At 35.8% G+C, this 27,463-nt stretch overlaps 2 protein-coding genes across 17 annotated transcripts in view; one reads left to right on the forward strand and one right to left on the reverse strand.

The window, feature by feature from the left end:
• Window positions 1-22,788, forward strand: part of METTL21A (methyltransferase 21A, HSPA lysine) — a 54,150-nt gene extending 31,362 nt beyond the window's left edge. The window contains exons 3-5 of one of the 3 annotated variants that reach the window (XR_015143154.1): window positions 17,583-17,736; window positions 20,330-20,398; window positions 20,742-22,788. The gene's annotated coding sequence lies outside the window, so the exon portion shown is untranslated. Of the gene's footprint in view, window positions 1-17,582; window positions 17,737-20,329 lie in introns of all 3 variants that reach the window. The other 2 variants (XR_015143155.1, XR_015143153.1) reach the window with 2 other exon arrangements.
• CREB1 (cAMP responsive element binding protein 1) overlaps window positions 1-27,463 on the reverse strand; it is a 57,193-nt gene that overhangs the window by 15,241 nt on the left and 14,489 nt on the right. For 4 of the 14 annotated variants that reach the window (XR_015143127.1, XR_015143121.1, XM_086343348.1 and 1 more), the window contains exons 2-7: window positions 23,083-23,204; window positions 16,437-16,583; window positions 15,685-15,726; window positions 8,768-8,868; window positions 5,563-5,705; window positions 698-880 (exon numbers count right to left, since the gene is read on the reverse strand). Coding sequence is in view for 10 of the 14 variants with exons in the window: in XM_086343348.1 (XP_086199474.1) it covers window positions 698-880; window positions 5,563-5,705; window positions 8,768-8,868; window positions 15,685-15,726; window positions 16,437-16,583; window positions 23,083-23,196 (730 nt within the window). In the remaining 4 variants the exon portion in view is untranslated. Of the gene's footprint in view, window positions 1-697; window positions 881-5,562; window positions 5,706-8,767; window positions 8,869-13,762; window positions 13,871-15,684; window positions 15,727-16,436; window positions 16,584-23,082; window positions 23,205-27,463 lie in introns of all 14 variants that reach the window. The other 10 variants (XR_015143138.1, XR_015143137.1, XM_086343365.1 and 7 more) reach the window with 6 other exon arrangements.

Below are 27,463 nucleotides of genomic sequence, written 5' to 3' on the forward strand. Positions count from 1 at the left end.
AAAGAAAAATGATCCACTATTGATAGAGATTTCTGAAACAAACAGGAAGAAAACAACAAGAAAACAAAAAAAGAAAAAATATTTGTAGTTTTTGAATTTTTGTAATTCATCATGGATTTAACTATTCTTGCTTATAGAGCAGTGGACTTGCACACTGGCAAAAGATTCTTCAGAATATAATGATTTCCTTTGAAATAAAAAATGATGACCATAGAAATGAAGATATAAATTACTTTTGACTAAAAGCAGAGAAACAGAATTTGAACCTCCGAAGATTCTTATCAGTGATTTAGCACAACTTTTCATGTGACACACTGAAAAAAAAATGAGGTCAAGGGAGGCTGGCTCTTACTGAAGGTCACAAAGCAAATCTATATACTTAGATTTAGAAACTAGCTTTTTAAACTCCTAATTTTATTGTCTTTCCCTCTAGCCTACCCCATTTCTCCAACATCCAAATGTTAAAGGTGTTAAATATAGAAGTTATATTTTTAAAACTGAAAATAGTTGTTTTTATGCCATGACATTTTGGTCTACTTGGAATAACGGAAGAAGAGTTCATGGACAATATTATCTATGTTGCAGAAAATAAGCTGTATTTTAACAGTGCTTTGCATTACCATACTTACTTTTTTCTGAGTCTGTAAAATTTTAACCTTTTAAAGAATTTACACCTGTGAGTTCTAACTTCTCTTACCTTGAACAACAACTTGGTTGCTGGGCACTAGGATTTGCTGTCCATCAGTGGTCTGTGCATACTGCAGGATGGTAGTACCTGGCTGAGTGGCAGCTGCATTGGTCATGGTTAATGTCTGCAGGCCCTGTACCCCATCAGTACCATTGTTAGCCAGTTGTATTGCTCCTCCTTGGGTAATGGCAACTAAAATCCAACAGATTTTATTGTTACAAGTTTAATTAATACCATATAACACACACACACACTAAATTCAAAGAATAATTTGCAAGACATATTTAGGAGAAATTATTACAGCAGATAACATCACCAAGAAAGATTCTGTATAGTCAAGTAACTTTCTGCTCTGCTGCTGCTGCTAAGTCACTTCAGTCCTATCTGACTCTGTGCGACCCCAAAGACGGCAGCCCACCAGGCTCCCCAATTCCTGGGATTCTCCAGGCAAGAACACTGGAGTGGGTTGCCATTTCCTTCTCCAATGCATGAAAGTGAAAAGTGAAAGTGAAGTCGCTCAGTCGTGTCCGACTCCTAGAGACCCCACGGACTGCAGCCTACCAGGCTCCTCTGTCCATGGGATTTTCCAGGCAAGAGTATTGGAGTGGGGTGCCACTGCCTTCTCCGAACTTTCTGCTCAGGAAAACTTATATCCAATTTCTAGAATACAAGTATACTCTATGAACCACATTACAATTTATAATAATGTTAGTTAAAACAATTAAAAAAATAAAATGAGAAAATGTTAAATTCCATTTGAAGTTATTTGGTTGAGAACAGATACCACTCTGTGACCCACACTTCCTTTATTCTTGCATTAACTATGTACTATATTTCTTCTCTACATTCATGTATTTATTACCACAGACATGGGTATGTAATAGGCACCCAATAAATGATTATTTTAATGCATAATTAATAAAGCAGTTCAGTAGTGCATTCTGTTCTCTTACTCAGTTAGGAATACATAAAGTGTAACAGAAATCCACTCAATGAGACAACTGAAATGTCCTATGGAACTTAATTACCACAGACCTCTCATAGAGTTTAAAACTGGAGCCCAAGATGATCATTTAGGAAAAAGTATCTTATTGCTATTTCTAAGCTACATATTCAAGCCTTCTCACGTAGAATCCATTGATTATTCACATGTGTCATTCATCTGCTCCAAAGGAAATAAATTTTGGCTCATACAAGACATTTCACTTTATAAAAGAAACTGAATTAACCTTTGGTACATGGAAAAAGTTAGACACTTTCTCCTGTTAAGAGTTCAAGTATTCCAGAAAGAGAAGGACTAAAAAATCACAGTATTACATATAAAACTACATAATGGATTTTAACAAAGTCAACATGTCTGACTTGAGCATGTTACTTTGTGTCTCTTAGAAGGAAATTATTGATGGTTTGGGATCAACTGTCAGCTAGCTCTGCATGACTAATATCCTAAGTCATTTATGTATTAAAAATTATATTATTTACTGTTTAATAAAGAAATAATAACAGTTAATGGCTACAATTTAGTTTAGTAAATAATACCTGTGAAAATTCAGATACTGGAATATACAATCCATCCACTTTAGCTAACTCCATAAATTTTACTTATGTTAGACAAAGGGGAAAAAAGAAATATGTAAAAAGTATTCTGAGATTAACACTGCTGGATAACTTGAAAGAATCAGAAGGTTAACAGAATCAAACCACAATTTCTCAATTAGAGTTAATGAGCAAATTCCACTGTATTCAACACACAGAGCTTTCTTCTTGACTATATACCAATGAAATCAAAGTGGAAGGAAAGAAGCAAACTAAAAAATCAGGAGATCTGGGTTCTAGTTCAAGTTCCATCACTAAACTATTATTTGCATCTGTTATCTCTTCTGTAAAAATAAAAATATATGGTTCTAGCCCATAAGTATAATTATTATAAAACTCAAATGAGACCATGTATATAGGAAAGTACTCTGAAAACTGAAGTCTGATCCTATCAAACATTGTTTTTCTCTTAATATTTATTTATACACGTTATATTTTAAAAGGATTTAAGATTGCTCTCAAAAAAACTAAATTAAAACAAGGAAAAGAAGTCAAGTAACTAACGTGTATTTAGATGTATATAATGATTCTATCACAAAATAAGGAAAGTGTATAATTAAACAAACTTAGCTGAGAGTTTGAGTAGCCAAAATGAAGAGAAAAACGATTTAGTGAAACATGTTTTTCTACCTAAGAATAACATCTTTTCAACACTTATTATCAGGGATTGTGAACCAAGTAATGGACAAACTAATACTAGTGTTAATGAAAAAACACAACCACCAATTTATTGGCTATAAATTGATGTAGTCACTGGGAAGGGTAACTGGGCAGGCTGACTAGGATTCAACAATTCCACTCATTAGACGCTACCCCACTGACAGGATAGGGCACTATATACTAAAAGAATGTTTATGTAGCATTATTTGAAACAGTAGAAAAGTCCTAAATATTCAACAGTGTATGTGATTTTTAAACAAATGTTATATTTATACAGTGAAACACAATGTAGCTATTAAAATAAACCACTTACATAACTATATATGCATATATTTGTCTGTAGTATATAAATAATGTAGGTCTCACATGTACATTTTACATGTGTATGTATAAACAGAATGAAAAAGAATGAAGAATATATACCAAACTCTTACTACTGGGGAGGGATGGGAAGGGTCTTTAATTTTTATTAATACTAGAAACCTCTACCATTTGAATTTTCCCAACCATATACTTGTTTTATAATAAATATATAATATTGTTACATATGTAAGTGGTCATTATATTGATTGTTAATAATAATCAAGAACATAATGTTAAATCAGTTCCATCAAAGTCATATATGCATATACAGAGAGAATAAGGCATAAACATTAATGCATAAAGCCTTTAAAATCTCAAAGTATTAACCTTAAAACAAGCAACTGTTAGCTGCTGAATGGAAGGGGTGTGCCAAATGAAACCTGTTTTTCTGAGCTTTACCTCCCTCAACTTCACTTCCCTATTTCAGATTCTGATATGCCTCTGTCTGGAGAGCATGCCTTCTATTTCTAATTCAAATGAGAACTGCTGTGGTAAATGAATCTCTGTTACTAATAGCACTATGCTATATTCCTCAAGTGTACTAAAGTTGGAGAAAAAGTTCATGTATCAATATGTTAGCACACATACCTTGAATAGCTCAAATTATTTTGATAAAAAATACACAATACACCTCTTTCTGCCAATGAAGAAGGAAGAGGATGAGTGAACTCTAATAAACTTACAGAATGGACAAGAAGCTTAGTCAAAAATGCCTGCCTTCTACTTACTATTAAAAGTTTCAGCTTTGGTAGAACTAAAAAGTCTGCTACTTGTTTTTAATATGGGTGGAATGCAAATTAGTTATGCAAACCAAGGCCAAGGTGTAACTGGAAAATTATGAACTGGCAGTCAAACTTTTATACATATTTCTGACACAGACTACCCCAGGACATTAGAAAACCAATGTAGTAAGAGTTTCGATGTGTACATTTGATGTGTTATTAAGGAAGAGAGGGAGGGCAACTATAGAGCGGGCAGCATTGTATTTAATAAACAAATAAAAATGAAGACATCAGTGTGTGAGGCACTGTGGAAGGCAAAAAGATATTGGGAAAAAACAGAGGAAAAAGGTACCATTCACACAAATGCCTTTGATCAAACAAAGGGAGAACTCAAAAAGTACTTTTGTAATAGATTGAGATGAAAGATAAGAAGAGAGACCCAAGTATCAGAGACATCAGAGAAATGGGAACTTTGATAATTTTTCAAAAAAATCTTTGTTTTCTGTGAGACAAAAATTGGCCTTAAACATAATCAAAGAATAATTATCTGAAAACTCATGTTTTCTATTAACGTGTTATATGAGGACTGAAATACATTTTTAAGTAGTGGTTTAAAAAACTTCTTAGACTCTCCATGCACCTGAACAAAACAAAGGGCCACTTAGAGGTCTTACATACGTGGGTAATCCTAACTAAACCCTGAAGAAAAGCAAATGCTTCTGTTACAAAACTTTGCATATAAGTAAAGGAAATATATGAAAGTGAAAGTGGAGAGTGAAAAAGTTGGCTTAAAGCTCAACATTCAGAAAACGAAGATCATGGCATCTGGTCCCATCACTTTATGGGAAATAGATGGGGAAAGAGTGGAAACAGTGTCAGACTTTATTTTTTGGGGGCTCCAAAATCACTGCAGATGGTGACTGCAGCCATGAAATTAAAAGACGCTTACTCCTTAGAAGGAAAGTTATGACCAACCTAGACAGCATATTCAAAAGCAGAGACATTACTTTGCCAACAAAGGTTCATCTAGTCAAGGCTATGGTTTTTCCTGTGGTCATGCATGGATGTGAGAGTTGGACTGTGAAGAAGGCTGAGCGCCAAAGAATTGATGCTTTTGAACTGTGGTGTTGGAGAAGACTCTTGAGAGTCCCATGGACTGCAAGGAGATCCAACCAGTCCATTCTGAAGGAGATCAGCCCTGGGATTTCTTTGGAAGGAATGATGCTAAAGCTGAAACTCCAGCACTTTGGCCACTTCATGCGAAGAGTTGACTCATTGGAAAAGACTCTGATGCTGGGAGGGATTGGGGGCAGGAGGAGAAGGGGACGACAGAGGATGAGATGGCTGGATGGCATCACTGACTCGATGGAGAGTCGGACACGACTGAGTGACTGAACTGAACTGAACTGAAAGGAAATATAACAGTGACAATCAAGATCTAGCAAAGTGCCGACTGCTTTTATAAGATTACTTTGAGAATGCAGCCATTAGTTTTTCAACTCATTTTCCAAAACAGAAATATCAATTACTCACTATACTGTCCACTGCTAGTCTGATAAATCGGAGTTGGCACCGTGACAGTGGTGATGGCAGGTGCTGAAGTCTCCTCTTCAGATTTCTCTTCTTCAATCCTTGGCACTCCTGGTGCATCAGAAGATAAGTCATTCAAAATTTTCCTAGAAAAATAGAGAATTGTATCAGTTAAAATAAAAGTAACATTTACTGGCCAAATACAAAGAAGAGGAAAAGATCAGAAAACTGACAGAAAGTTGAGTGTTTAGGATAGAATTTAAAAATGTTATAGTTTAAAATGTAAAAACTTACAATAATAAACAATAAAATATGCAACATTAAACTAAAAATCAATCAGGGCATCTACATGTCAAAACCATATGAGGACTAGAAAAAACACAGATGAATTTCTCCTTTCAGTGAACATAAAAAAGACGATGATTCAAAATCCAGGTGCAATTAAAGAAGAGATGAATAGAAAAACTGACTACAGGAAAAACAACCCTTTTGCATGGCAAAGAATGCTTCCCTGCTGGCTCAGCTGGAAAAGAATCCACCTACAATATGGGAGACCTGGGCTCAATCACTGGTTTGGGAAGATCCCCTGGAGAAGGGAACAGCTACCCACTCCAGTAGTCTGGCCTGGAAAATTTCATGGACTTTATAGTCCATGGGGTAAAACACTTGGATACAACTGGGCAACTTTCCCTTTAATCTAGACACTAGGTTATTTTTTTCTTTTAAACCAATACAATCTTATAGTGTATTGGCTTTTTTGGCAACCACATTTAATCAATGATAATTAAAGAACATTATCTTTTTTAGATGAATTCTTAATCCAGAATCCTGTATGGGAATAACTGATTTTATTTTAAACTCAAGTTCAGAAATTTTACCATTATCCTCAACATTTTATCCTATAGTTTAGTTCAGTTCAGTTCAGTCACTCAGTCGTGTCTGACTCTTTGCGACCCCATGAACTGCAGCACGCCAGGACTCCCTGTCCATCATCAACTTCCGGAGTTCACTCAAACTCATGTTCATAGAGTCAGTGATGCCATCCAGCCATCTCATCCTCTGTCGTCCCCTTCTCCTCCTGCCCCCAATCCCTCCCAGCATCAGAGTCTTTTCCAATGAGTCAACTCTTTGCATGAGGTGGCCAAAGTATTGGAGTTTCAGCTTTAGCATCATTCCTTCCAAAGAACACCCAGGGCTGATCTCCTTCAGAATGGACTGGTTGGATCTCCTTGCAGTCCATGGGACTCTCAAGAGTCTTCTCCAACACCACAGTTCAAAAGCATCAATTCTTTGGCGCTCAGCTTTCTTCACAGTCCAACTCTCACGTCCATACATGACCACTGGAAAAACCATGGCCTTGACCAGACAGACCTTTGTTGGCAAAGTAATGTCTCTACTTTTGAATATGCTATCTAGGTTGGTCATAACTTTCCTTCCAAGGAGTAAAGCGTCTTTTAATTTCATGGCTGCAGTCACCATCTGCAGTGATTTGTAGCCCCCAAAAATAAAGTGTGACTATTCGTTTCACTCTATTTCCCTTGGCTGCTATGATCTTTCAAGGTTTTTATTCTACCATCTCTTAGGGTACTTTGCCCTTAAGTTTCTGTTATTTGTTGATCTGATAAACATGGCTTTTATGTTTTCAGCTCAATTACTGATAAAAACACCAAGCCAGATGAAATCCAGTGAGAACCCTTCAAGGACTTCCTCTGGGTAAAAACTGATCACTATAAAGCTGGGCTGTTCCAATAAAAACCCAGCATGTATTATTTAATTCCCATTTCTCCAACTTCACAAAAATAACCTAAGAATATTGATACAGATCTTGTTATAATCAAATTAAGACATAGAGGCTAGGTTTTGAGAGTTCATAAACTAAAAGCAAAATAATGGCATACTCCATTATGGAGGTTTGATTATAAGGGAAGATACCCTTCTCTACACATGTGTGGTGCCAATTAAGGCAAAAAAAAAAAAAAAAAGATTTTTTTCCAACATAAAACACACCATGTATCATAAGGTTACAGCTAGGGTTTACCTAGAACTTATATAGAGAAGCCATGTAGCTTGTTTCTTAGTATCAAGTTGAATTTGCTTCAGGATCAAATGTCTTACATAGTAACACTAGATATATTTCAAAGTTAAAAGACAAAACTAGCTATATTTTGAGAATTATGAGTATAAATAAATACAACACATACTTGGTAACACAGAATCCTCAAGACCTCAATTTACTTGTATTTCTTTAGGATCCCTAATTAAATTGTGAGGATAAAGAAAAGGGCTGGCTTAACAGCCAAGAAAATGGAAAAGATATAACATTCCTTTGAAAAATAGAAATATATATAAATAGAAATAATGTAGGCTAAAGAAGGGAAGAATAAGCTTGAAGTTTATTAAACTATGAATTGAATTTAAAAGATTTGTGGAATTGCTCTTCCTGGAAATACTTAATATGGCTCCAATTTCTATGTAGTACTAAAAACAGTTTTGGTCCATCTTGGAAGCAAGGTATGGATTAGGCAACTTTTGTAGCTGAACATAAAACTGCAGTAAGGTGCCCCTAAAATTAGGGAATATCATCAAACATCACCCTAAGCAACTATTAAATTAACAAGCAGTTATCATGCTAAGTACCATGGAATAAGAAATGTGTTATGAAGTACATGGTACAGTCTCAGAACTGACTTATAACTAGAAAATGCTATAACCTTATCAAATGTATTCCAATCTTTTAAACAGAAAAGCAGCAGCCAGCACAGTCTACAAAAACAGAAGAAAAAAAAAAATCAGTCTTTTATCCAGGACTGTTCAGGGTAAGGCTTCTCTGGTGGCTCAGATGGTAAAGAATCTGCCTGCAATGCCTGGTTCGATCCCTGAGTCAGGAGGATCCTCTGGAGAAGGAAATGGCTATTCACTCGAGTATTCTTGCCTGGAAAATCCCATGGAGGGAGGAGACTGGTGGGCTGTAGTTGATGGAGTCACAAAGAGTCAGACACAACATGTTCAGATTAAGAAGTGCTCTTATTCTATATGACAAGCTTCAACTTATTTGAGAGAAGCAACTCAAGATGAAAAGACATGTTCTGTATGGTCCTGAATAGAGCATCTAACTGGCGTTCTGACATCTCTTCATCTGTAACTACATACGGGTACACCTTTATACTTCTGATCCTAAATTCTTTTAACTATTCAACTACCTACATACCTGTAGGAAGGCCTCCTTGAAAGAATCTCTCTTCGTTTTTGGGAATCGGTTACACTATCCACTGACTCCTGTGAATCTTCACTTTCTGCAATAGTTGAAATCTGAAAATAAAGAAGAACTTTATCATGATAATCAAATTTAGTTCCCATAAAATTTTTATGAATTTTAAGAAAAGGTAAAATACAAAAGGGCATATATCAACCTTATACATGCTTCAGTAGAAAATTAGTTTTTATGGGAAATAATCATACCATCCCTTTCCTCTCCCCTTTTTTCCCCATCCTACAGAAGTCAGAGAACCTAAAATTTTTTTGTCAAAACCAAACTTTTGTGATATCCAAATTCAGCCTAATCTCTTTCAGGTCTTCTTATAATCAACACTGAATGTATCAGTATCACCTGTCAGTTGTTTTCTTATAGTTAGAACAAAACTACCAAGTAAAATAAAGTTCTGACACAAAGGAAAGAATAATTGACTAAATATCTAGCTGTTAGTCTACTGATTGTACAAATATTTTCCTTTAACTGATGTGTAAATACTTTTGAGTATATTTACAATTGTACAAGTAAGATCGGTGATCCTTCAACCATGTTCCAGATGGCTTTTTCTAGCAATTCTGGAAGAAGTCCTCTGCTACATTTAGACATGTGTCAAAGTTGGCAATCCACAATTTTTATTAAGCAAAACTTCAAGGTAAAGAACTGTGTATTCTGGAAAGTACGCTTGGATTGAGAAGGAATAAAGGTAAATGAATACAGATTTTATGTGGGATAATAATAATAGCAGCAACTAGCATTTACTGAGAACTTACTATGTGGCAGATGATATGTTAAAGCATATACATATATTACATTACTCACTTTAGGTACTAGATAAGTACCATTAGTATGTCCAGTTTATAGATGGAATAACTGAGGCACAAAGCGTTTAAGTAAATCACCCAAGTCACAAAGCTATGAAGTAGTGAAGCCACCGTCAACACCTGACATCTCAAATTTAGATGTCAACTAAATTTGATACTAGCATCAGTATCCTGCTGGTTCCAATCTCAAACCAATTTTGTCAGAAGCAGCAACCCAGAGCATTTTCAGACCATTTTTAGACTAGAACTTCAGTCATTTAGGTAAGCTAGTCTGTCAAATTTACACTGCCAAGTTTCCCTAAGCTAAACAGCAGGAGCCTCTTGCTCTCTCCTAACCTAGGTGAGCATGCTGCTGTCGGAGTGAGAATTAAATTTAACCAAGGCAAAAGGGTCTATGTGGGATAGCGCCTTATCAAAATTTATGGCAAAGGCAGTAAGAACAAACACAGTTAAGAGAAACTTGAGAAATCAAGTATGTGGTCCGAGCCTAAGGGTTCTGGACAGCAGGCAGTTGTATTCGGAGGGCTTTGTGATACACACTCACTTTAAAATGAAGTTTGTTAAATCTAGTAATTTTTCACAAAATAGATCTATGTTAAAGTAATGTATGTGCCCCTTAAAACATTTTTAAAGTAAACCAAGTATAGTCCTATAGACCTGTGATTCATGGTAGAGTAACAACACTATGCTGCTGCTGCTAAGTCGCTTCAGTCGTGTCCGACTCTGTGCGACCCCATAGATGGCAGCCCACCAGGCTCCTCCATCCCTGGGATTCTCCAGGCAAGAACACTGGAGTGGGTTGCCATGTCCTTCTCCAATGCATGAAAGTGAAAAGTGAAAGTGAAGTCGCTCAGTTGTTTCCGACTCTTTGGGACCCCACGGACTGCAGCCTACCAGGCACCTCCGTCCATGGGATTTTCCAGGCAAGAGTACTGGAGTGGGGTGCCATTGCCTTCTCCGAACAACACTATAGTTACTGCCAAACGAACACACAGAACACTTTCCCACTAATCTGTAGCTGCTGTTAACTAGCTCACTCAGCAGAGTCTCTACACAGACTTTCTCAAAGATGTAGAGCTGATGAGGAGTTGTAAAAAGGCCTTAGCAGAGAATCAGAATTTCAACGGATAACAAGATCGAACTCAAAGTGAATAACCTGACAAATGTTTATCCTCATTAATGTTTTTTAGAACCTTAGTTTCTCTACATTCTGTCTTTTTTTGCTTAACTCTCATTCTTACAACCTTCTTTCAAGGATATATAACGATGTAAGCACACTCATGTGAAGAGTTGACTCATTGGAAAAGATTCTGATGCTGGGAGGGATTGGGGGCAGGAGAAGGGGACGACAGAGGATGAGATGGCTGGATGGCATCACTGATTCGATAGGCGTGAGTTTGAGTGAGCTCCAGGAGTTGGTGATGGACAGGGAGGCCTGGCATGCTGCGATTCATGGGGTCGCAAAGAGTTGGACACGATTGAGCGACTGAACTGAACTGAAGCACACTCTTCCAAGTTGAAAGTCATTAAAATAACAACTTTAAAATATGCTACATAAACCACACATAGGACAATTTTGAAATGAAACAAATTAACACTGCTTTTTAAATATATGGCCTTTAATTTTTTTCCCCAAACTCAATGCATCTATTGCTCCCAGTAGAACAAAGTCTCCTATTCCTCTTACCTGAAATAACTTGTCAATTCACACAAAAGGAACTAACTTATACTCTACGATTGCAATTCAAAAAAAAAAAATTGAAGTATGACTGCTGTACAATGTAATTTATAAGTATACAGTATAGTGAGTCACAATTTTTAAAGGCGATGTCCCATTTACAGTTATAAAATATTGGCTATATTCCCTGTGTTGCACAATAAGTTCTTATAGCTTATTTTATACATAATAGTTTGTACCTCTTAGCCCCTACTCCTATATTGCCACTTTCCTCATCCCTATCCCCACAGGTAACCACTAGTTTGTTCTCTGTATCTGTGAGTCTGTTTCTTTTTTAATATATTCACTAGTTTGTCGTATTTTTAAAATTCCACATATAAGTGATACGTACTGCAATTTTTTAAATGTAAAGGGAATTCAGAACTATTCAATACTACTTAATGAATGTAGTATTTCCTCTTTGGTGGAATACTATCCAGAGAGAACTTAGAATTATGAATATGAAGCCAATTCCTATGGACTATCTACCAAAAAACAAACAAAACTCCCCCCACCCCCAACACCATACCCCACCTCAAACCAAAACCAAACAAAAAAACCAAACCCGCCCCCTAAACCACTAAATCCTCATTGCTAAGACCATTAAGCACCATTAAAATCCTTTTAAATAATAACAGTTCAACACGTTTAATAGGTTATTAAAAAAATAACATGAAAAACTATATCCCACTTGTAAGTATCAAAGACTATCATCACATTCCAATGACAGAGCCCCTTCCTCTGGTCTTCACCTCCTCCTGCCTCTATTATTAATCCCTTCCTGAGTTCCTTAAATAGGACTTTAATCATGGCCACTTATAGGTCAAGAAATTTTAAAAAAGCCAAACCCATCACTGAACCTTTTAGATCTGTATTTCTCAATATTTTCTTTATTTGTTAAGACAAAGTTTGTTAAAAAACCATACCTCCTATTTATATAAGAAGGAAAAAAAAAATCCCTATTTCGATGTTATTTGAAATGTCAAAATAAAATATACAGTGACTAGCACGAAATTTTAAAAATGGTTGTATTAAATGTTTTCTCAAACTATACATGGTCCCCTGAAAACTTAAGCGCTTTCCTGGAGTACAGTTCAGGCTCAGGTTTAGGGCCAAAGTTTATTCACTGGATCAAGGAGTTTAATAGAAGTCTAGAGCAGTAATCTCCAGACTGTTTTGATCTGCAGATCTCCCTTATAAATAAGAAAATCTGATATAAGCACATACATTTATTTTCAAGTTTTAAGTATTATCTGTATCATAAAGCAAATTAATTTTTGAAGAGTCAATGTAAGTATTAAAATACACTTGTAAATTTCTTAATATTTCATAGCAACAAGAGTGATGTGCTTTAATATGGTTCATTAAGAAACCATTTAATATTTTGTAACAGTGATGCAAAAATATGATTCTAAGCCTGGACTTTCTGAAATGTGATCTGACATCTGCAACTGCTGAAAAAAGGAGTTCATGACATGTGGATATAGGAATAAGTGCTTTGTGATTGGGCCTACTAAATAAAACAATCATTTTTTTTTCCACTTTCATCTATCAATTGCACAAACTTTTGATGAAATTTACTAGTATACTTTCATCTCCCTGACTCTTGGTAAGTTATTACATGCTAATAAAAGCTTTTACATTTTAACAAATAAGTTCAACACCTCCTGAAACTCAAGAACACTTCTGAATAGTTTGGAAAACTCTATTTCCAGAGTTTTCAAAGTATATACATTTGAGTTTCTAGGTGACAAATCTATACTGTTTTCAGTTAAAAAAAAGTATGGGAACATTTCCAAACTTCTATATTCAAAATATTCTGTCCAAAGCATGATTTCTTTTCAAAATGGAGGTATTCTCTCATACATTGTTAAAATGTCACCTTCTCTCAGAAAGGATAGTTGAAAAGAATTTCTTTTTTTCAAAAATATGTTAGTTAACATATCCTTTATAGGTTATCTCTTGCTTGCCATTATAAAGATCAGCAACTTTGGAACACTTGTCATGTAAAAATAAACAAGTAACATCCTTGTGTTTGTTCAGCAACTCAAATATTTGCTATATGATAACCACTGGATACCTTGCACAAAAGACTTGTGTGTGCCTCCATCACAAAAGACATAATGTGTGTCTCCATCACATTATGAAGTATTGCAAAGGCTGTATCAAAAACTTCAGTGCCAACCACAATCCCTCTTGCTCACTCTATTCAGGCCATGTCATCTTGCTATACTTTCACTTTTGGGCCTCTGGACTTGCTTTTATTATTTGTATGGCTTAGCCTCCTTCACTGCTTTCTAGTTTTCTGCTCTTTGTGTTCCCTGACCACTCTACATAAAATAAAATACCCTTCCCTCCACATTATTCTCTATCCCTTTCCCCTGCTTTAATTATCTTCCCAGCACTTATCCTCACCTGACATAATTTATTTTTTCATTGTCTCTCTTCGCTCAAATGTGATCTTCATGAGAATAGAGAAGTATTATTTGCTCACTGCTGCTTTCACAGCACCTAGAACAGTGACTGGCACATAGCATGTGATCAATAAAAATTCGTTGAAGGAATGAATGTAATAATTTAAGGTAACATAATCCATAAATCCTATGCAATGCTTTAACTGCATTGTATTAAAAATGCATCCAAAATTAACAAATGAAAAGTGAGGATGATACTGTTAACTTCTATACATTTGTGTAACTCCCATTATTTTTGTGGGAATTTTTACATAATCTGTGAGATCTGACTTACACGTATACCTAAGGGATAAGTTAGGGCACTGATGAATATGAAATATTAGTAAAGCTTAGTTTCTAATCCTCTGAGATGAAAAAAGATAAACAGAAATCTTAATATCTTATTCTCACATCAAGAGAAATGTACCTTATATATTTCAGAAATGCTGTTCTAGAATACTAATATTCTTCCATCAAGAAGTTTGAGGAATCAGTTCTCTCCTTGTTTGATCACCTCTTCTGTTATAAACCATTCTCTAATGATTAATTCTAATCACTGTGAACCAGCTGAAATACCACTGAAGTTTAATAGCTTCTCCATGGTTTAGGGCCTTTAAATTAAAAATACTGTTTGTGTTTCTGTTTCTGGAATTCAGGTTTCTAATTATAAGCACAGCTCACACATTTCTACAAGTTAATGGTCATTATTATTATTCTTACCACAGAGTAAAGATTAAAATTAAGAATATAATCAACAATTAAACATTATTAAAACCAATATTTATAATGTTAGCAAATTTTGTGTTAATTTTTGTGTGTTCTTTATAGAAAGACCTCCTATCGTAAGTGAAAAAGAAAAAGTAAAGGTTAATGTGAGATCTGGAATCTAGGTCTCCTGACTAGAAGGTCAGGTTCTTTCCACTATTATCAAGAGGAAGATACAAGCAGGGAATTAGTAATGGCATACATCATATGAACAACAGTTAGGCAGCATTCAATGAAATAAAAACTGAGACAAAAGATAGGAGACTATTGTTCAGTCAGTGTGGTTCTATAGAAATAACAAATTCTTCAGTCTTTACCTGGACTATACCATCTATTTAGTAACAACAAATTCCTTTTCAATATTACAACTTGATGATTTTACTTATATAAAAACATTCATTCTTCTTTCTCCTTTTACCCCTGCCCTAAATGTCCAAGCAAACCAAAGCACAGAGATCAAATGAAGTAGAGGTGAGTTAACATCTATTATATCCTTTGATGACATTAATAGAAGACAAAGAAGGGACTTCTCCCCTCTACAAGTATCAATCAATCTGGCTACTGTACTCAAGGGGAAAAGAAAGAAAACAGCTCTCACCCACAAGATGACGACATGGATGGTAAAGAGGAAACAAAGCAATGTCGATTATAAATGGCTGAAGAAAAACAGGCATTTACTTGGTCTGGACATACTTTTAATGGGAAGGATGTGGGAGATAGGGAAAAGGAAGCAGTCCAATAGAAAAAGGAGTTAAATTTGCTTGTTTCTGAGGATAGAATTGGGACCACTAGGTAATACTTTTAGAAAGGTATTCTGGTTCACCTCAGGGAAGAATATTTTAGCAATCACCCGATTATAAACTGGTTACCTCTGGAGATTGCCTCCTTTCTCTGAAAGAGTTGAAGTAATGCCAGACTACCGTTTGGAGGAGGGGAGAAGGATGTAAATAGGGAAACTAAGTAACAGATTAAGGGCTGGATAGGTAACGAGTTTGGCCTACACCTAGAAGATACCTAAGATTTTTATTTAAACCTTGAGTTCCATGTTTAGAGAGAAGGGACAAAGATATAAAGAATAATTTCTCACCTTCCTTTCTAAAAATAGGACCTAGGACTCACCTGAGTTCCGGAGAAAAGTCTTTTTAAGTCCTTACAGGAAGACTGTGAAGCAAAAAATATGAAATGGGAGGCTGGGGTTATGGCCTACTTGAATGAACGTTCAAGTCTTTTTTTTTTCCTTCCCCAATAAGCTCATTGCAAAGATGTATACTGCCCTAGGTTCCCTACAGTTAAATAGAGGTTTACATGCCTTTATTCCCCTTGGATCCAAATTAAAGGAACAATCTCTCCAAAGAATAAGATAACATGCATGGAAAAATACCTGATTCTTAAGGTACAATTTCTGAAGGTATCATTTCGAAGTTGTATATACTCTAACTTAAGACTTGTAAACATAGTTGTTTTTCTCTAAAATTCAAATAATACCTTAGGTAAGGTTATTAATTTTTGACAAGGGCTGTTTTTTCCAATTGCATGCTTAGAAAATAATTACAAAGTTATTATTTTGCATCTTATTTCCCTGAGGTACCCTTATAGTCTCTCCCAACATTTCCACTTTATCCCGTATACTTTATGATTTTTCCCAATCAATTCTTTTTTTCCTCCAGTTTAACAAACAGTTTTTTATTATGTCTGTTCTTGTGTATATATGTTCCTATACTTAAGGTGACTATACAGATGCAGCATATTCCATAATTACTATAAAATAAAACTCTAAACTAGACATGTTCCTATTTTCATAATGAGAGGAAGAGAAATATGGCTATCAACGACAGTTATGAAAGTAGATGCAGAACTTTTTATACACATACCTGAACTGTCTGGACTTGTGGAGACTGAATAACTGATGGCTGGGCCGCCTGAATAACTCCATGGACTTGAACTGTCTGCCCATTGGGCAGCTGTACTAAAGTTACGGTGGGAGCAGATGATGTTGCATGAGCTGCTGGCATAGATACCTATGGTGTTGAACATGGAAAAAAATTATCATCACAGATACCTCCTTGGGAGTACTCATGTTTAATATGAAGCAACTTTTTAGCAGCAAAAGGATGACCCTTCTGCTAGGTTTAAGTATTCCAATGGTGTGAAAGGAACTAACATTAAGCTTAATATTCTTTTTGGAAAAAAAAAACAAAAAGAAACAAACACTACAAATACTTCCCATGCCCCCCACTTTTAAACTCCTCCCAAATGACAAAAATCAAAAAACTGTTCTAATATAATATCAAAATATGTAACACAGACTTTTTTGAACACTAAATACCACTTTATTTGTACGGTGCTTTAAAGTTTCCCACCTGCTTTCATATTCAATTTCTCATTTGCTCTTTGAAGAAATCAGACTGGGTTAGAATAAGAGTTATCCCCATATTCTCTCCCCACTGAGAGACAGAAACATTAAGTGCTCCAAGAGATTAAGCAACTTACCCAAGGTCAAGAGATAAGCTAGCTTTGAAGGAATGTAAAATTCTTCAGAATATCATGTGTTAAATTAAGCCATGTTCTAAAGTATAATTGTTCCCAAACTTGGGTGAAGCTTAGCTACTAAGTCTAAAACAAATACATATCTTACAGTATAAAGCATATTTTTCTCTTATAAACTTATTACAAGTATGCCTTTCATTCATGAGGAAGTACAAACTGAAAATTTCTATCTCCTCCCAGCACTGAACTGGTAATAGTTGATATTTTAAGGATTTATCTTCCTCTTGAAGAGATAAAGGGGCAGAATTGAGAGAATTTGAGAAACCAGTTTTCTCCTGAGGCACAAAGAAGGCAATCTTAATAAGTCAATACCCAGGTTAAAAGGGCTCTTAAGTCATATGTATCTATCAGATTGTACAGTATTTATGGTTCCTGCGCTTGAATGTGTTTGAGGGTAGCAATTTTATTTGTCCATTTGGTAATAAATTTGGGAATTTAATGAAGGTCGTGTGATCATACTCTTTCCTTAGACTGCAAGGAGATCCAACTAGTCAGTCCTAAAGGAAATCAGTCCTGAATATTCATTGGAAGGACTGATGCTGAAGCTGAAGCCCTAGTACTTTGGCCACCTGATGTGAAGAACTGATTCATTGGAAAAGACCCTGATGCTGGGAAAGATTGAAGGTAGGAGGAGAAGGGGACAACAGAGGATGAGATGGTCGGATGGCATCACTGACTTGATGGACATGTCTTGAGCAAGCTCCGGGAGTTGGTGATGGACAGGGAGGCCTGGTGTGCTACAGTCCATGAGGTCGACTCAAGTCCATGAGGTCGACTCAGTCCAGGAGTCATTCAACTGAGTGACTGAACTCACCTACTGGGGATATGTGTGCCAGAACAATGCTAGAATTGAAACTACAGAAATGAGAAAGACATAGGTTTTTGCCCTTAAAGAAATTATTGAGGCATGTGTATGAAGGAATGGGGAAAAGGCCACAAATAAATATAATTCAATGAAGTAATGTAGTCTGCAAAGAGAAAAATGGACACAGTGAGGAGAGTGATCCCACCCAAAGCAAGAGGAGGAGAGGCTACCAGGAAAGTATGTTAATTTGAAACAAAGCATACTAGCTAAAAAAAAAAAAAAAGAACGAACGAGTAAGGCATGTTCTTATGAGTTGCAGAGGGGAGGCACAGAACTTCACGAAGACGGTGACACTGGCAAAAGCAATGAGAACAGCAATGTCTGTACATGGCAGAGAGGGATGACCAGCAGTTACTACTACTGGAACATATAAGTGTGTTACTATAGGCAGTAGGAAGTATGGAGAGATGGAATAATAGGCAGGGGCCAGATGGGCTAGTCATGAAATCTTATATAAGTTACATTAAAGAATCTGCATTTTATGCACTGAAGGGCTTTTGAACTCCTGAATACCATAGTGTGGTTTCCATTTTAGATAGATCACTTTACTTTAGTGGTAGGGTAAAAGATACTTATTTCAGAGGAAGAAAATCTGCATTTTATACACTGAAGGGCTTTTGAACTCCTGAATACCATAGTGAGGTTTCCATTTTCGATAGATCACTTTACTTTAGTGGTAGGGTAAAAGATACTTATTTCAGAGGAAGAAGAAAGTAGAGGTGAGACCAACTGAGAAAGTCTATATATAGTAGTAAAAGTGAAGGCCAGCAATTAGGCACTAGGTGTATTAGGGATGGAAATAATATAAGTGATTTAATGAAAATTCAGGAGGCAGACCAGAAAGGGATTTATGAATGACTGATGGAAGGAAGTGAGAGAGAAATCAAAGACGACCCACATAGTTCACATGTGGGTGAAAACGGGTAAACTATGCCAAACAGAGAACACAAGAAGCAGCTTATGGGTGGCTGGGGTAATGGTGGAAAACAATGGAATTGATACGACATCTGAATTTGCAGAGATGTTTACAAGGCAGTTAAATATCTGACTATAAAGCTTGGGGGGAAAGACACCTACTAAAGGCAGAGGCTTAGTAGCAGAGGGAAGTCCTGAGCTTCCCCTTTGGACAGTGAGGAAGTCCTTCCTTATCAATCACTTTTTTTCTGGCCACTACAAATCTTACTTAAGTTTTACTTGGTTCTCAAAATGTGATCCACGGATTACCTCCACTAGAGTTACATAGGGTGCCTGTTTATAAATTAGTCACAACCTCTGATGGACCCAAGGACATGTTCCCCGACATCAAGGTTGGAGAACCAAAACTGTAAATTATTCAGAATATCTCATATCAATGGAAAGCTCTTCTAATATTTGAAGCAATTAGTATGTCCTCTGAGTATTCTATAAGGTAAATGTAACAAGCTAACTTAACAAATAATCCTCTTTCTATGCTAATCATTCCACATAATGGTTTCTCTCATTGTGAATTTAGAAAATTCAGATACACCAATATAGAAAAAAATCACTTATATTCCTACCACTCAGAGCTCATCATTTAATATTTTTGCTGTAGATACATGTGTTTTTAAAGATGCATATATATACACATATATATATATGCACACTCAATTTTTTTGGCACTATCACAGAATCTTTCAAATCCATTTCAAATATCTCTTCATACCATTAATAGTATTCTTTAACGGTTTTAATGACTGTGTAATTTAATTTAATAATTAATAACTGTGTAATAATAATTTAATAAATTCCTATTACTGTCCATTTAGGTTTTCAAATGTGCCTGTTATAAGAAAGGCGACAACAGTATTGCAGCAATCATCCTTTCACCCAACTCTTTACTTAAAGCCCTCCATAAAAATTAACATTCTTATAGTCAAAACCAATGTTTTTTCCACTTTAAAAGAAATACTTGTAAATTTCAAAAGTAACAGAAGACATTTCATTATTATTTTAGACTGATTTTCCTCCTTCACTAGTTAGGCTGAATTTGTTTTTTTACATCCAATGGTCAAATCACAATGGTCTTGACAATTTTATTACAAATTTACAGTTTACTACGAGACAACAAAAATAGGTATCAGAATTCTGAGAAATTATGTCAAAATGTATATGTTGAGGACTTGGATGAGCAAATGAAAAAAAACCCTCTGTAATCAGGTATTAAAAAGAACAACAAAACTTACAAAAGTGAACAGACACTACTTCTCCTAAAACTCTAGTATCATGTCATTCCACTTATCCGTGATTATATGCTAATTGAACATGTGCATATAATTTTGTTCTTTCCCGAATTTCCAATTAAGCTTCATGAAACTGATTTTGTTTTTACAGGCATAATCACACCAGCAGAGAAGAATGGGAAAGGAAGTAACAATAATGAGTTTTGGAGGCTAGAAACAGGTGGGTGAATGGTAACGAACTTGGAAGACCTCAGATGACCAACTCATGAGGTGGAGGCAGGGACAGCTTGATTTGTGCTACAAGGTCCTTAAGAGGCTCAGAATCTAGGGCCCCCTAGAAGGCAGAGTGAAAGGAGGGGCTGAAGATAAGGAAGGCTGACTGAAGGCTCTTTGAAAAGCAAGCAGATCCCCTCCTCAGCCTCTGTGAACGGACACTAATCTCCCCTATGAGGACAGAAAAACGTTGGTTTATTTTCTGATGGAGGGTTTCTTGACTGCTTGACACCAGGCATTGCTGAGGTGAGGTACTGAACTCCAATCTCCTTCCGTTGGTTGGCTCACAGGTCTTTACTTACATGAGGAGATAGTAAAGCTTTTCTCTGGGGAACCTGACCAACAAACACCAAGTTAAGAAGACTTAACATAATGACACTGGGATGCCACCCTACCACGAACCTCACAACTCACAGATGTCCGGCCCCGAACGTATACACACAACATCCAACATAGGTTTTTGGTCACCTTACTTTTAAATGTAGGCCAACAACCACAAGTTATCAAATATGAGGAAAGCTTCTAATATGAAAGATGGTGACCAAAAAGATAGAAGAGGAAAACTATACAGAAGAAAATCTATGTAGAGAGAAGAAAACTTAAAACTTAATATTACAAAGGGAAAATACTGCCTGCATGAAACATTAAAAAAAAAAAAAAAGTGTAAGTGTTAGTTGCTCTGTCATGTCTGACTCTGCGATCCCACGGACTGTAGCCCACCAGGCTCCTCTGTCCATGGAATTCTCCAGGCAAGAATACTGGAGTGGGTAGCCATTTCCTTCTCCTGGGTATCTTCCTGACCCAAGGATTGAACCTGGTCTCCTGCATGGCAGGCAGATTCTTTACTGTCTGAGCCCCCAGGGAAGCCTGAAACAAACAGGATACTATTAAAATACAAAAGGACTGTTCAGAAACAAAAGGAACTCTTGGAAACATGATAGCAGAAATAAAACAAATCCAACAGATGGGGTGAAGTGTGAAGTTGAAGAAATCTCTGAGGGCAGAGCAAAGACAGACTGAAACAGGAGAGAAAACTAGAGAAACAGTCCTAGAGGTATTAACATCTGGATCACAAGAATCCAAGAGATAAAAGAGAAAGAAGAGGGAGAGAAAAAAATCATCAACGAAATAACTTAAGGAAATTGCCCAGAATTGAAGACCCAAGTTTCCACTTAAAAAAAAAAGGGGGGGGGGCACTGAAGACTACTGCACAATGGATGGTAACAATTCAAGGCCTTGATAATGAAATGGTGAAGCACTGTGAACAGAGATTTTTACAAGATAACAAGAGATACAAAGTAAGAAATGGGTTTAGTCTTTTAAAACATCAATACTAGAAAATGACTGTGCCTTAAAAATTTGAAAAACATTTTCTTTACCAGGAATTCTTTACCCAGTCAAACTTGCTCAAGGAACCACTGAAAACAAAACTCCACAAGACAGTAGGAAGGCAACCTCCAGAATGACGTTACACAGCAGACGTGGAGGACATCCAGACCAGAAGAATGGTGTCCTGTGAGATAGGTATGTTGAGGATTGTCATCACCAAAATCCCTGCTGGTACTGTATCTTCTTTTTACTAGAGGGCTGAGTGCCTGGATGAGCCCCGATTAGGATCTGTACACGTTTGCCTTGACATGTACTTAAGAGGCCCTGATGCTCTCACCTTTGTTCCTGCACCTGCTTCATCGTGAGTGTACGTTTACTTCATCCCTAAATATAATCTGCTTTGCCTTACTCCTCAGGGCTGGAGGTGGGCCCCAGTGATCTTAGGAGAAAACACAGAACATCCCACTGCTTCTGACTACCAGAAGACCTAGTATTCGGCCCTAGTATTCCTGCTAGAGACCTAGTATTTGACCTGTATTTTAGCTCAGTGTGGTGACCATATGTGATTAGTCCTCCATTTCCCAAGATCCATTCTTGCTCCAGACTCTCCTGTAGGAGAGCTTTTAAACTCTCTGGGAAGCGGAAGCTCCACATCCCACTCTTCTTACCTAGCAGGTTATTTGTTTGCTATTTGGTTTTTATATTAACCACTTTTCTCACTCATATATAACATAATGCCAATAAATGTTAATAAAACATTTGAGGAAAAATACATAAGAACAAAAAATAAAGATGAGAATATAACCTTAGAATGTTTAAGACAAAGACAAAATGAAAGAACTATGAATCATACTTTAAGAAATACAGGGACAAAAACTATCATCCTTGATATTTACTTGTGTGTCAATTTATTTGTTTATTCTTTTTCGTTTAAGCACATGTAAAATTAGCCTTTCAGATTATGTGTCCCCATGCCCCCAAATAAATCTATGAAAAAAAAAAAAAAAACCCAGTTATCATAGTTTTATTCCTTTAAGAGACCATCTACCCATCAGTTTAAATGTAATTATCCTGAATCATGTCACTACTACAAATAGTGTGTTAGTATTTAGCAATACATTTTTCTGTTACTGAATACTGTCATTTCTAAAATTAGGCTGATACTAAATAAATAGGAATTTTGATATTCTAAGAATGTCACCACTCATTCTATGTATCTCTCTAATAAAAACTAAGTTCTCTTGTATTTGAAACATATTCCTCTTAGAAGAGACAACTTGGAATCTCTCCATGTTTTTATACCTGGGCTAATGTGGCAATCTGTGGCTGGGCTTGAACTGTCATTTGCTGGCTTTCAGCTTCTGTTACAGCTGCATCTCCACTCTGCTGGTTCTCTGCTCCAGATTCCATGGTCATTTAGTTACCTACAATAATATGGAAGAGTGTTACAAGCACTACAGTGCTTTGTGCTTTTGTGGTTTTAAAGGCAATTTTCAAGTTATAAAAAGGTATATGTGGTGGTTAGGTTAGCAGATGCACTCAGAAATCTAGTTAAGCTACAATGTAGTTGGATTACTGTCAAGACTTGTCCAAATATGCTGAGCTGTAAAAGTTCTAGTTTTTTCAAAAAAGAAAAAAGCTTTTTCCTTTTACTTTCCAATATTACTCCATCTGTTATGGAAGACGGGATTCCCCTCTTCCATGAATCTGTCCTAAAAAGGAGAGGAAGGGCAGCAGCAAAGTTTTAATGTTTTCAAAATGTATCAATCAGGTAAGGAGGGAGGGCAGAGAGCAGAAGTGAGTTGATGACAGGGTCTATGAGATACAGGCTTCAAGGTACCTCCTATAAAGGTATTCCCTCTATGATAGGGAAGAAACAGAAAAATTATAACCTACTTCTTCAGGAAATTGCTGGTGGTTAAGACAAAATAGCCCAAGTTTCAAGAGCTCAACTTATGGCTCTTGACACAGAGTCAAATTAGAGACCTCAAACACGTAAAAGGTTCTTTTGCATTCCGACTCATTACCCTATATAATGTGCAACACTCCACACGTGCATGTATACCCACAAACAACACACACACAATAAAACACTTAAAATTTTTAACTAGATTCTGGATACATTAATCAAGGCTGATCCTTTTAGATCCTGCTTTGCTAAGAGTTTAGAGTGTTTGTTAGATCTGGCACTGGGTGACTGCAAAAGTGGAGGGCAATTCCCAGCAGCGGACACTACTTTGAGATTAGAAAAACTGATTATATATATATAGCAGATAAACTGGGGGAGGAACCGTGTCTCAAGGAGTCACAATAAAAGGGATTATTTCTTACTTGTGTACTACTGTTATCACTCAGTTCCTAACATATTACCTGTCAAAAATAAATTTAATAGTAAGGACTACCTATGGCGATTTGATAAACAACACAAAAACTCCAATGCTTTTCCAGAATTTATTACATTTATTTTATAACTCTGAAACTGATAATCAAAATAGTCATTAATCCTTATGTGATTATTACATGCCATCAAAATGTATCACATACTAACATTCTGCCACCATTCACAGGAGTCTATAGAATGTTTTTACAAGTGACAGTTAAAAATGAAAATATCTCTGTGGAAATGAATAATTTAGAAATAAAGAAGCCACAAAACAAATGACAAAGGAAAAGATCAACAGATTTGACTACATAATTATTTAAAATATTAACAAGACAAAAGCCACCAAGACAAGTACACAACGAGAAAATATCTCATACATACAATCAACACAATAACATCTAGAATACAGAGAAACTACTACTCAGTAAGAAACTCTTATTATTTATTGACTAGTTTACAAAGATAGAATTTTTTTTGGAATAGTAAAAAACTAGAAACAAGTATCCATCATTAGAAGGACCATTAAAATATTAAAGCAATGAAAAACAATGAAGTCTAACTATAATGGAATGACAAATAAAGCTTTCCAAGACAGTGAAATGGCAAGTTATAGAACTTTTTATAATGTAGAACCCCATTTACATTAAAAAAAAAAATGTATAACAAATTGTTATAAAGGTATATGCATGGAAAAGGTGTAGAAATTTTAACTGAACCATAGTTAAGTGCTGGCTCTGAAGAGAGAAAGATTTGGTAGAACTGTAAATGATGATTTGCACCTTTTATATATTTCAGTACTTTTCTGTGAGCATGGATTCAGGATTATGTGTTCAAGTAATGACATTTTAATAACAGAAACGATGGGTAACATTTTCAAAATACGAATCAAAAGCTTTACTTTAGTCATGATTTTGAGATATCCACGGATAAAAGTTTTTAATCTGATACCTATAATATGAAATTAGTATTTGTTCAAAATTTACCTAAACTGTTTACCCCAATTTCCAAAGAGTAAAAATAACTAATTTTTTAAAAGAATTGTAAAATAACTTTACTACCCCCTGTGATAATTCATTTGAGTTGTACACTTAAAATCGATGTTCTTTTAAACTAAAAAATTTCACACAGACTTAAAAGTTAACAGAAAGCAACATCAAAAAATAGTTTGTGAATACTAAATACGGTTCATACTGTTGCTCTGGAAGAAAACATGAAAGCAAAACAATCTAATCTTAATAATAACAATAAAGTAAGTAAAGGATCCATCTGAGGACAGCACTGAGTCAAGCTAAATAACAGCAGAAACCCACAAACTTTTCTCTATCTTCTGCCCCACATAATCAACTTAATGAGAACAAAGATAAACACAAATTTACCATCATAATACCTTTTCATAGAGAATACACAACCATTTTGAAAAGACTTCAGTCCAAGCCACATTTTGTTTTTAAATCTTCTGGCTGCACCACGCCACATGTGGAATCTCCCACCAAGGATCACACACCCTCCCCAGCACTGGAAACACGGAGTCCTAACCATTGGGCCACCAGGGACGTCCGCCGCATTTTTTTTTAACCTATGCTGTCATCCAAACAGTTTCACCCTACCATCTGATAAAAAGTAACTCAAAGCACAGATCATACTTCTTCTGTTTACTTTTCAATATGTTAGAGCCACTTAATTTTCTTTTAACATTTAAGGTGTGTGCTTGCTAAATTACTTCAGTCATGTCCAACTTTTTGCAACCCTGTGGACTGTAACCCACCAGGCTCCTCTGTCCATGGGATTCTCCAGGCAAGGATGCTGGAATGGGTTGCTATGCCCTTCCCCAGGGGATCTTCCTGACCCAGGGACTGAATCCACGTCTCCTGTATCTCCTACATTGGCAGGCTGGTTCTTTACCACTAGTGCCACCTGGGAAGGGTATCATTGCAACTTGCTTCAGAAAATAAGATATTTATGATTCTATAATAAAAGAATAAAACCATTAGTTAACATAAGTAATTATAGTTACAAGGTCACATTCAAAGAAAGAATGTGATTGATTTGCATCTTCTTCCCTCCCCAACTAGATGATGTTATATTACTTTTCTTCTAAAGACAAAGTGTGGTATTTCCAATGGTTAGGATCCCCCATGTAAATAAACTGCCAGTGTTTCATTACCATTTCATTCTGGAAGACAACCAAACCTTTTTCAAAGTGGGGGACAGCCATATTAATTAGCTTCAGCAGATATCAACCATTTGAGCAACAGTACAATTGTCTTTTATCAGTTAATTCAGGCCTTTCTCAAAGCACAAGTGAGAATCATTTAAGGAAAAACAATTTGTTTCAGGTAAGAAATTCAGAAGAGTCAACTAAAACAGAAACTATTCTTCTGGTTTTCACCTTGAAGGTACTGAAACAGCAGTCTCCAACTAAACTAAATTAGCATTTAATGTGAGCACATTAATTATGACTTTGAAAGCTTTTACTCCTTTATGTTTGTATCTTCAGGTGGAGAGAGAAGAGATAATAAGGTATGATGTATACAGTCTTCAATTTTTCTATTAACCCAGGAGCAATTTTAGTCAGCAGAGCAGTATTCAGACACAGGATCATTTAACAGAGCCAATATGTGGGTTTCCAAAATTACTTGAAGAAAGTAGATTCCTAATTGATTATACAAATGAAATGCATTTTGGGAGTGCAAAAACAAGCAAAAGACTGAATAAGCATAGATAAGGTACATATGAAGTCTGATAGAATGTTGTAACAATACTGGATCTGGAACATTAGAAACAATAAATCTTTAGAAATCATGGAAAATCTAGTATTAGCTTGACAATTTATCAAGAATTCTTGAGTTCTTCCAATAATTCTGAATTCCAAAATTTATTTGGGAATGATATTTAAGATTTAGGTATTTTCATGATTTAACCCTAAAAATAGAATGTAATTCTTTGAAAACTATGAACTTAAAAATGAATTTCAAAATAGTGTTATGCCTAAAAAATTTTTTTTAAAAATTCATTCACAAAGACATGCCATTTTGCTCTAAGGGTCTTCAGAGTTCTATCTCTTAACATGAAAAACAAAAAGGGAATGATTCTGCAGTATTATGCACCTCACCTTGAGCGAAACAAAGAATGCTGTTCTGAAAAAGAGCCTAGCATTTGATGGAAAGCTGGAGCTGTCATCAAGTGGTCACAGGACAAAATTAAGTTTTTTGTGTTCTAGTTTCCTCATCTGAAAACAAGAGATGGATAAAAAGATCTATCTCAATTTTAAATGCTTTGGTCTTAGGAAGTGACAACACA

The sequence above is a fragment of the Bos grunniens genome, chromosome 2 (assembly GCF_055505025.1).
Source record: "Bos grunniens cultivar Pamir isolate PY7600 chromosome 2, Bosgru_T2T1.0, whole genome shotgun sequence".
Classification (NCBI taxonomy): Eukaryota; Metazoa; Chordata; class Mammalia; order Artiodactyla; family Bovidae; genus Bos; species Bos grunniens.